Source organism: Mytilus galloprovincialis, chromosome 2 (assembly GCF_965363235.1).
Source record: "Mytilus galloprovincialis chromosome 2, xbMytGall1.hap1.1, whole genome shotgun sequence".
NCBI lineage: Eukaryota > Metazoa > Mollusca > Bivalvia > Mytilida > Mytilidae > Mytilus > Mytilus galloprovincialis.
The window spans coordinates 67,588,495-67,600,355 of record NC_134839.1 but is presented as its reverse complement, the minus strand read 5'-3'; the positions used below and the strand labels follow the sequence as shown (position 1 = coordinate 67,600,355).

Here is an 11,861-nt window from a genome sequence, read left to right as displayed (position 1 = left end):
TTCTGACTAGTATTTCGCCCACATTTCAAATAAAAAAACAAGTTTTTCATTCTCAATTATTGACTGGGGTGTCTGTTCATCAATGTAACGAATCTTAATGTAGTTCACCGACTGTTGTTCAATGATACTCTTCAAAAAGATAAAAATAGCAGGATGAGTCGAGACTCGAGTAGAACTGTTCATTATAGTGTGCATGGAAGGACTCTGGACCATTTTTTGTACTAATGACAAATATAAGTTATTTACCTTATGATTACTTTTTATTAAAATTACAGGTAGAAGACTATAGGTAAAAAGCGCAAATGTCCGTAGTATTTGAAGCGCAAATGTCCTATCTTTTTACAGGTAAAAAAAGCGCAAACGTCCTGTGCCCGTTTTCAATATATTAAAATTTATTTTCAAAGACCTTAATATGTCTGATGTGACATAAATTAAGGCAAATATTAACGAATATATCACAGATCAATTACCGGTATGTAAAAGATTGGTGCAAGGACGTATATTAGAAGGATAGGAAACTCCCGATACCGTCTTGATAAAATCCGAGAAGTGTCGCGAATCGCGAGAAAACACGAGATCTGCATAAAGCTTCAGCGGGAACCGCCGCTTCGAGATTTCTTCATCAATTTGTAAGTATAAAAACATTATATGAATAAACAAAAACATATTAAGTAGATGTAATTTTGTGGTATTAAATGATATTTCACTACAAAAACATCATAAGACGCTTATAAACATCATAATGCCAGATGCTGCCCATGACTTTCTGTCCTACATTCGATGCTGAGACCGAGGTGGTATGACCCGTCATGTTGCATTGAAATTATTCATTTTTATTGCATTTACTTGTACAAAATTATTTAATTTCAAGTTTTAGATAATATTTACGTTTGCAGATGAAATTAGAGCGTCTTTTGTTGTGTATTTCACGTGTAATATAACATATAAACCAGCCCTTTTCAGTAAACAAAATGGCGACTTCCATGGAGAATGGCCTTGTATTTTTTTCAGCTAAAATTGCATTTTTGGTGTTAAAAGACGATCTAGGTTGAATGAGTTCCTTGCCTGTTTTATATTTACGTTTGCATAGCAAGTTTCAACTCTATTTGTTAAGTGGTTAGTCAAATATTGAAGTTATTTCACCCCCTCCATCTTTTTTGTCAATTATTTACCAACCAGAGCAGGGATGCTATTTTGCAGCTATACTGTTGAATATAGGCTACACAATCACATATTGCATTATTTTTTCCTATTTTTTAAACCTTTTTACACTTGCATAGCAAATTTCAGCTTCTTATGTTGAGTATTTTGATTAGATATTGAGCTACAAAATGAACAATTGTTTAACAGCTCTGTTTTGTTTCATAATATCTACCTATCAGAGCAGAGCTGCTAGTTTGTAGGTATAAGGTCAATGCACATTGCATAAAAATGCATTAAAGTTATTTTGTTCCTTACATTAGATATATTTAGACTTGCAGAGAAAAAATGAGCTTCCTATTTTGGAAAATGAAATAGATATTGAGCCTTTCTTTGCTAATATTAATTTCATTTTTTCGTTCTCAAAATATCTGAACCGGGGCAATGCAGTTAATTAGCAGCTCCAAAATATAGGAATAGTAAACAAAATGTACTTTAATGGTCTCTTGTTCCTTACATGCTTTTGAGCTTACTGGGCAAAATTAAGCCTCCTATCTGGCATAAAAACATAGATAGACCATTATTTTCCCCATTTGAATGGTTTTACACTGGTAAATTTGGGGCCCTTTATAGCTTGTTGTTCAGTGTGAGCCAAGGCTCCATGTTGAAGGCTGTACACTGACCTATTATGGTTTACCTTTATAAATTGTTAATTGGATTTCACACCACATCTTTCTATATCTATATTTTTTTATTTGTCTTATACTTCTGTCTGAGTTATCAGGGGTCCCTCATCATGCTCATGCAATATCAAAAATGATAAAAAAGAATAATCGTGTTATGAAACAATAATTAGTGCGGTCGGGGTTGCATAATAGGTTTTAGCATGCAGCTTCTCTGTATTGTCAAGGTCAACATCCAGTGTTATAAAGTGATACAGTCCTGAACTGGAATTATCAATGTTTAAAACAACATCTACAGACTCAACATTCATATGCAATACTCACACACTTCAGAAACAGGTGATCACAATATTAGTACATCAATTCCCAAGTATCAATGTACATTTTTTCCCCACAGCACTTGCTAAAATCAATTTGAAACAAGCATTTGGTTTACTTATTAAAGTTAACACACTTTGACGCACTGAATTTGTTATAAAATATGACTTGGTATGAAATATATATTATTCCAGGTTGACATATACATGTTTTGGTCATTGTTGGTGTTTGTATGTTTTAATCGAATGATTTTAGTGAAATAATCAATAAATCTTAACGCCAGGTCACAATGTACAACTTGCAAAAATTACAATTTAAATAATATAAATAGTTTTTTTATACCCCATATTAATTTTTGGTATAACGTTGTCTGTTGTCAACATGTCGGACACTAGCTCAAAAACAGTTTAATCAATATTTAGATTATACTTGGTGAATTGTTTATCTATTGACTAGAGCTCCATTTTGGTTTTTTTTTAAAAATTTCATATTATATGTTTCCTAGTTTTTGTTTTTTTTCTTCTGTTTATTAATTTCTGTCCTCATTACTTTATAGAATGCCTAAGAGGAAGTAAAGGTAGAATGTGCCATATCACAGGAAAAGACGTGGAACTGGCAAACCAAAATTAGACAAAGGGCAAACTGAAATACATGCACTTACGCCAAACATCGCACATGATGAAGATCTTTTGTCATCTGAAACAGAAGAGCTTACATGCACCAGTGTGGATTCAGTCTCTTTGGATCATTCATATTTGTCTGATAACCAGACAGTGGTAGAACTTTGTTTAGATGAAGAAATTGATGTTAATCAACATATTAAACTTGAATGCAAAAAAGAATGTGTAATATCTTATTTATATGTTCACGGCATCGAACTAAGTAGAGAACATGACATCTGGTTAGGATTGCCAAGTGTGTATGACAACATAACAAGTATTGAGAGACTATTGTCTAAAATAAAGAGTTACACTGTTTGTGTATACATGTATATATGTAATATATGTTGTGTTTGAGATAAATAGATTTAAATCTAAATTGCTTTAGTTTGAGTTTCAACTTCTGCCTTTTATGACAAGTTTCTAATACACATGTACATGCAAAACTATGGATGATAAATATGAACAATATTAATCATATTATTCACAAAATAGTCTAAAGATGATACCAGTAAAAACAGGAGATGACATGTAATTGCTTTAATGTAAAAGTACATAACTGAATTTGAAGGTTACTGTATGGCTGTCAACAATGAGCAAAATCAATACATGTACTGTATATACCTTACTGTCAAAGACCAAAGTTGCGAAAGTTTACAAAATGAAAAGATGAAAATCCAGCCTAACCATGTGGCTAAAACAAAGAACAAAATCCAATTTGACCAAATGTTCTCAACAACAACAACTAAAGTGCATTGTTTACCAATAATGAAACACCTTATAGCTCAATTCAACAATTGATAGTCATGGTCTTAGCTGACTTAGCTTTTATAAAAATAACACATGAATGTTTTACTTCTTTTAATACAAATAATCAGGTAGATATGAGCACAAAATCAACAATTCAACGAAACCCAGTATTTAGCAGCACTAAGTTGTTCTTTAAAAGATTCTTAAAATTACATGAACATCAATGCCAAAATATGATGATCAGGAAAGACACATTTAAACAAAAATCAAGATAATTCCATGAAAAAGCACTACAGTCTACAGTTTATTGTTAACCACTTCGTATTTGTTTTTGGTTATGTCTTTCAATGCCTGTCTCAAACTTAAGGATGACATTTGGGTAGATATGCTGGTCTTATTATACGCTTAAGTCGGGTAACAGCAACACCACGTATCCTTAGAAATAAATTGATAATGTCTTTTGTTACGGCTCAAACAATTGAACCCTCTTCATTTGCCATTAGAATGTTACAATAGTATTTGATCATGAAACTTCATAATATTTCCCATCAAGGGTTCAGTTAAGAGAGAATTTGCACTTAAGACTGTGCTGCTAGTTTTGCGAACAATCAGTTCCATCTCACGTACTAGCAGAAACAAAGTGTCACATGACTTTTGGAGACCACCACGGTCTTGAATATTGTACCGTGCCATTTGCTATATTTGGTAACAAAATTCTGACTATCTGATTTGATTGTAAAGTTTGAAATTAACACCAAGTTTATGCACACTGTACCTAAAAAATCTTTTACAAAGAGAATTTATACACAATATATCCAGCTACATGTATGTAGAACAGAATAGATTGGTCATTGCCACTAAGTTGTGGTTGCTCTTTTTCTGAGTTGTGTTTTTGCACCTTGGTCATCTGTGACATAATTTCTCCAATAAAGTCTTCTAAAATCAATTATCAAAATATTGAAAGTACTTTTTGACATAAATCTTTAATCTCGTGAGGAGTAACGAAAAAATGGGTCATTTGCTAGATTGCATAGTGATGTTTACAGTGCTGTATAAAAAGTTTTACTGAAAGATCATTGTCCCAAGATAAAAAAAATCGGACATGTCAATAGAGTTCAAATCAAATAGGCAATAGCATATTTTGCAATTCGTTCTTTTTATGACATATTCGTGTATATTTTCTCAAATCAGCTTTGGTCATTTTGAAAGTATAGACAATGACTCTTTTAGTGTAGTTTGGGTCATAGCTTTTCTTAATTGAATAGTAGAAAGGAAATTAAACCACACAATCTCATTAAATAAACAATTTACATCTGTAAAAATAGTAGAAAGGAAACAGCACAAGCTCATATTAAATGAATAACATACAATCAGGACTAATTGTTTGTTTTATTATAATTAGTTATAAATCATCACAAGAATTAGGAATGCAAAATCTCAAACTAAATAAGGTTTTAATCAAATTAATCATTGTTTCTAGAAAACATTTACCTTAATAAAAATGTAAAAACTTTGTAATTTATACGATTTTAACGGCCATGTAAGACATATTTGATAGAAAATTATTTTTTTTCATATTTGTTTCTTTGATTTTTTAACTTCGAAAACACTGATCTCAATCAAGGACGTATATTAGTTATACGTCCTTGTCTCAATACAATCATCTAAAATACGACAAGCTTTCTAGAAAAGCTATTACTTGTATACAAAACAAGTCTCACGATACGCAATATTTTAACGAGATACCGCGAGACACGAATCCTTGTTAGTTATACGTCCTTGATTGGTGGTACCAGTTACAATATATTATTAACTCTCTATATCATAATAACACAGTTAATACACTATATATCACAACATCAAAATATTTAAAACTTTAAAAATCTACAAGATAAAATAAAAAAAATAAAAAATGCGAAATACATTTCACATAACACAATCCCAGGAATCAAATCTATACAAACTATATAAGGACATTTAATATAAGTTTTCTTATAGTAAGACAGCTGATATAGAATACAGGTAGCCCCTCTCTGTGACATTACATTTTAGAGTAGATTTCATGAGGAGTGGTCAATGTGGTCATGACATCATTTGAAAACTGTTTCCACAAGATTACCTCTAAGTAAGTTAAGTTCAGTCTCTTGTTAGTCTATATTCTATAATTGCCTTCCTTTGAAAGTAATTCCTTTCATTAATTTATGTACTAAATGGGAAGTTACTTTATTTCACTGATCAAAATTTTAAAGATATTTGTTGATATTTACAATATAGTTGTTTCACAGAAAAAAAAAATAGGTCAACATATTTTTTCTTAACTGTATATCAAACGCTTAAAGTTGCTTGAGGCAATGGATGGTTGACGGTCGGAAACAAACAGTTTTTATTCCGTATAAGTTGTGTTTTAACGTTTATAAAAGACACTCAGATTTTATGTGTAAATAGAAAGAGTTTTCTTTTACTGTGTATTATACTGGTGGATATTAACTTTTAAAATATATATAACATACATATATTTTAATGTGTAAATAGTACTTTTACTTGGAGATAATCCTTGGTGTTCCTTATAAAGGAAGCTTATACGGAGAGAAGAAGAAGCCACCTGTGTCCTTTAGTAGGGTTTTTACATTGCATTACTTTCAATTAGATAAAGTGATTTGTCATTTCTACTTGAAAAATAAAAAATGCACCAGAAAATATTTTTATGACAAGGGAGACAACTCAAATTACTCACACATTATTCCAGTTTTATATTTTGGTCTGAATTGTAATTACTTCTTGGAACAGCATAAAATCACATGCAGAGAAATGAACGCATGACGTGTCACCATGTATAATGAACATTATGTGACCATGCTTTACAGGGTTGATATATCTACAAATTATCATTATTTGGTGTCTTAGAATATTTTTTAAAGTCTCCCTGAGGTCCTTAAAAATTTAATTAAAAAATACAAAAAATCTAAAAAAACAGTTTGAAAAAAACTGATTATATAGGATGAAAAATTACTTTACATTGTCTCTTTTAACAAAACAATATCTCTATATTTGAATTCCTATGATGCATTTTAGCTGTTAATCTTTCTTCTCTCCACGTCTGAAGATGACTTTTTCAAGTCCCATCATAGGTGATTCAAAAGCTAATGACGCTATGAATGCTGCAGCATAGGACAGACACATGTTTGGTAAAAACAGATACATCTACAAATAAACAATGTTTATTAATTACAAGTAGCATATCAGTATTTTAAATTTGACTAAACATTTTACAATTGGAGCAGAAGTAAATGGCCCAAGACCACAATTAATGATCCCGCTTTTCGTTGTCCACGAATATAGTTCCCTTTAATTATAGTGTTTTTTTTCTTTATCTTTTTTCTTTCCCTTTCTCATACATTTCTTAGTTTTTCTGGGGTGGAAATGAAAGAAGAGAGCTGAAATAAACTTTTGGATGTTTTATTTTAACTGATTTTGATATGGAATGAGTGATTAGGCCAGGTGCAAAAAGGTGATATTTACAGTTTTCGGAACATCTCTTGACTTGTCCATAGGGGTATGGATGTGTATTGGCTAAAGGAGTAGGTAATATATAGCAGTTTTACAAAAATTGTGAAAATGTAATCTTTAAGCTATTTTTTGGAAAGTAAAATGCTTCTGCTACATAAATATGGGCTGTTTTTTGACAATACAATGCACAACTATCGTGTACTAGCATCATGAAGTCATGCTAAATTACTGAAATCTTCACAATTTTAGCATTTTAGTTGAATTTTAGACGGTTTCCGTCTAAAATGAAAGTGGCCGCACTCGTGTTCATTCATAATATTGAAATGTCAGTTGTATTTGATGATAATACAAAACATATATAAAGGTTGAGGATGAACACGGTTGCAGCCTCTTTCATTTTTGACAAAAAACATTTGAAAAGTGACGTTTTTTGGCATATTTGATAGATTTTTTATATTTAAGCTTGAATCAGAGCATGTTTAATGACTATATCAGTTAAAATCTTTCACATACACTAATCGAATCAATTGAAATAGACACTTAAGTGTTAAAAAAGTATCCAAAAACTTTCGTTAAATGAACCTGAACTTTGAGGCCAAAATCGGCCTTTACCAGACCTACTCCTTTGTAAAATACAGCAGAGCAATCTTTCTGAATGTTAGATATATTTTTGAACTAGAACTGAACTTTACACACATACAAAATTTGACAAAAAGATTAGGTGCATTTTGTTAATAAAACAAAACGTTATAAAGAACTAATAGAGAATTTTTTTTTTATATCTTTATTATCTTTATGTCTACAACACCCTGTATTCCCAGGCGGTCACCTATCCAAGTACTAACCGGACTTGACGTTGCTTAACTTCGGTGAACGGATGAGAACCGGTGTTTTCAACGTGATATGGACGTAGACAAACTATTCGAGAATTTAATCGTGGTCTGTGGCCAGATGCTTAAGGTAGTTTCATGGCATGCAGCCATCTTGGATTGTACAATCGCAGTACAAAATCGGTCTTGTTATTTGGCCAAATCTGAAAATTTGCAGTAAGATTTGCAATGAAATGCTTAGACTAATTATTTGTATAAAGAAAACTTCATGTTTCATTGTATTAAATAATTTTTTTAAACAAACATCCTTTTTTGTTGTTTTTAGAATCATTTTTTTCAAATGAGCCATTTAAGGGGAGATAACTCTATTAGTCAAATAAATATACTGGACTGATAGGGATTTGAAGTCTCTTTTTGACCAAAAAAGAGATATTTCCTAGTGTCAAAAATGGTTGTTTATATTAGCGTTACAAATTGTAATATAACTTTAGGAACTGCCGCACTGGTCATTCATCTTTTGTGTTTGTGAGGGGGAGTAATTTATTATGTTCATCATAATTTTCAAAACAAAAAATTGAACCCCTATTGTTTTCAAAAACAATAAGGAACAGTATTATTTTACAATAATAAATGATGCCATCTTAAGATTAATCAGTAGAAACAAACTACACCTTATGTTATTTCACTTTGGAAAAAAATCTATTCCCTTCAGCCCCAAAAAATATTTTTTTCTCTTCCCAATTCTAAAAAAAAAAATTCCATTCCCTACTAAAACAAATAAATTTTTTCCCTTCCCTTCTTTGACAATGTTTTCTTAAAAAAAAAAAAAGAGAATGAAAACATTTTTTTTACATAAAAATATTCATCTTGGCATCTTTAATTTCTTTTTTAATCTCTGTCAACAGAATTTGTTTTTCAAAACAACTTTGAAAATTTTTGTATGCTGAACCAGACTTTTAACAAGAGTGCACACGCTGAAATGTCTCGCCTTCTATACTAATCATTGATATTATGTTGATAGTCCTAAGTATAAAGTTAAGCTTTATAACAACTGTCACATAAACTTAACATTAACCAAGATAACTAAACAAAGACCAATGAACCTTGAAAAAGAGGTCAAGGTCAGATGAACCATGTCATGCAGACATGTACAGCTAGCAATGCTTCTATACAACATATATAGTTGAACTATTACTTATAGTTTAAGAAAAATAGACCAAAACACAAAAACTTAACACAGTGCAATGAACCGTGAAAATGAGGTCACGGTCAAATAAAACCTGCGCGACTGACTTAAAGATCATAAAATATTTCCATACACCAAATATAGTTGACCTATAGCATATAGTATTAGATAAAAGACCAAAACTCAAAAACTTAACATTGACCACTGAACCATGAAAATGAGGTCAAGGTCACATGACATCTACCCGCTAGACATGTACACCTTACAATCATTCCATACAACAAATATAGTAGACCTATTGCATATAGAATGAGAAAAACAGACCAAAACACAAAAATTTAACTATAACCACTGAACCATGAAAATGAGGTCAAGGTCAGATGACACCTGCCAGTTGGACATGTACACCTTACAGTCCTTCCATACACCGAATATACTAGCCCTATTGCTTATAGTATCTGAGATATGGACTTGACCACCAAAACTTAACCTTGTTCACTGATCCATGAAATGAGGACGAGGTCAAGTGAAAACTGTCTGACAGACATGAGGACCTTGCAAGGTACGCACATATAAAATATAGTTATCCTATTACTTATAATAAGAGAGAATTCAACATTACAAAAAATTTGAACTTTTTTTTCAAGTGGTCACTGAACCATGAAAATGAGGTCAAGGACATTGGACATGTGACTGACGGAAACTTCGTAACATGAGGCATCTATATACAAAGTATGAAGCATCCAGGTCTTCCACCTTCTAAAATATAAAGCTTTTAAGAAGTTAGCTAACACCGCCGCCGTAGGATCACTATCCCTATGTCGAGCTTTCTGCAACAAAAGTTGCAGGCTCGACAAAAACCTCTGTTACAAGACGAGATACATCATGGAAAATAAATTATATCGATTAAAATATGAATAAGATTGCAGAATATTGTCTCATCTTTTGAAACCACTTTTCTGTAAAATAATAAAGCTATGAGATGTAACTACACGTGTTTTTATGAACCACCCTTTTTATAGACTCAATATCCGGTTTTATTTTTAATGAAAGTGGACTTTTGTTTTGTCGACCTACATACTGCTGTACAGCCTTTCAATGAAAAGAAATAAAACCTGTAGCACTACAGACTCCTAAGAGTGTCTAAAAAGATGATAAAAGACTTTGATTCAATTGGCAATGAAAGGTTGACTGTCAAACGGCAGCGAAAAATAATAATTTACAGTCGTGCACCTGATGATGACAATCAAAGTCTCGATTTTAGGTTGTTTTACAAATATCCTTCTCACAACTCCAAAATGTACGTACATACATTACTTTTCATGACCGCAGGTTAAGTTTTCTAAATGTTTCAACTCGAAATGAAACTCCTGACCACAATTGTTTATGATTCCGCCATTTAGTTTTTCACAAGTTTTTTTTCTTTCAACAATCTTTGAAAAAACATATTTTGACGGCGTTTTTACGCCAGATACTAAAATATCGGATTATCATAACATCTATGGAGCAACTGGGAAAAGAAACATGTCTAAATGTTAATTTTACTGCTTGCACTGTGACCGTCTAAAAATAGAAATCTACACCGGTGTACCAAAAGGATACATTCAGCATGTGCACAGGGGTGCCAAAAGGATATATTCGGCATAAAAGGGTCAAAGGTTAAAACTAAAAAATATCAATAGAATAACCATACATGAATGTGTATGGACCTTTTTTATATCCCCTTTTACATTTTACTCATATAAGAAGGCTTTATCAAGTGTTCACATACTAACGACTAGAACCAAGATGAAATTGGAATAGTTTTTATCATTAATTTGCATACGCTTGTCATCATCATGGACAAATTTCAGACTAACCGTGAACCAGTTAGTAAACAGGTGGTATTTGCAAAAAGTATTAAAAAAAACAAGATGTAAGTATTCCTTTAAACTTGGCAATATATTATCTTTTAGTAACTCTTTAAATTGGCTACTTTGACATTTTGTTACTTGTTTTTTTTAAGTTAAGTAACAATTAATCTAATGAGTCAAATCCTTTTTATTTAAATCATTTAGTGTGCTCTAATATTGTTGTGTAAAACCACAATCCAAAATTAGGGGTAGGGTTGAACATTTACAAACAATTAATTCCAAGACTTTCTTTATGTGTCTGTCCAAAAGATTATAAGTTGCACTAATAAAACTTACAACTGTCAGATCTGAGAAATGGAGAAGTCTCTTTTGTACATTGCTGAAATAATACATTATGATTGGATGTATCAGATAAGCACAGTATGTCAGTCTACTCAGAGGAACAAAGGCTTTCCACGATAAAATAGTGTTCACATAACCTGAAATATAAAAAATATTTCAGATAAACCACTTTAAATAGAAGAGATATTAATAAAAAAAATTAAAAAAATTGTAAAAGTATGCAAAAGTCTATCATGTGAGCATATGATATAAATGACAAAATGAAATTTTAAACATACATATTCATTTTCTTCAAAGAAGTTTGCTACTCTTGTTTTTTACTTTTTGTCTGATATTCAGAATCATTTACTTATATCAATGTAGTGATTTAGAAACTTATTTTTGAAAAAATTATTTTGAGAATCATTTCTTACTAAATTTTTAATAACTTATTTCTCAAAAACAAGAAACTTTCACTTTTATCTGCTTTCTATGTCCTAATATTTATATTTCTGTCAATCTAGCTAGCTAGAACAGTCTTTCAAAAAGGTTGTTATTTTTAAACAAAGGAGCAAACAAACAAACAAATATGATCAATTGTAATTAGTATGGGA

General features: G+C 31.2%; 1 protein-coding gene, 1 long non-coding RNA gene and 1 pseudogene across 3 annotated transcripts in view; 1 reads left to right on the top strand and 2 right to left on the bottom strand.

Annotated features, from left to right (window-relative positions):
• The first annotated feature begins 494 nt into the window (after nucleotides 1-494).
• Nucleotides 495-3,179, top strand: LOC143064189 (uncharacterized). Its single transcript, XR_012975200.1, has 2 exons — nucleotides 495-629; nucleotides 2,698-3,179. It is a non-coding gene; the product is annotated as an uncharacterized LOC143064189 (long non-coding RNA).
• A 2,951-nt stretch (nucleotides 3,180-6,130) lies between these two features.
• LOC143064188 (nose resistant to fluoxetine protein 6-like) overlaps nucleotides 6,131-11,861 on the bottom strand; it is a 34,881-nt gene continuing 29,150 nt past the window's right edge. Inside the window, exons 14-15 of one of the 2 annotated variants that reach the window (XM_076236840.1) lie at nucleotides 11,263-11,405; nucleotides 6,131-6,751 (exon numbers count right to left, since the gene is read on the bottom strand). In XM_076236840.1, the coding sequence (XP_076092955.1) occupies nucleotides 6,626-6,751; nucleotides 11,263-11,405 (269 nt within the window). In that variant the 3' untranslated portion in view covers nucleotides 6,131-6,625. The remainder of the gene's footprint in view (nucleotides 6,752-11,262; nucleotides 11,406-11,861) is intronic. The other variant, XM_076236839.1, reaches the window with a different exon arrangement.
• Nucleotides 7,854-7,972, bottom strand: LOC143065527 (5S ribosomal RNA; annotated as a pseudogene).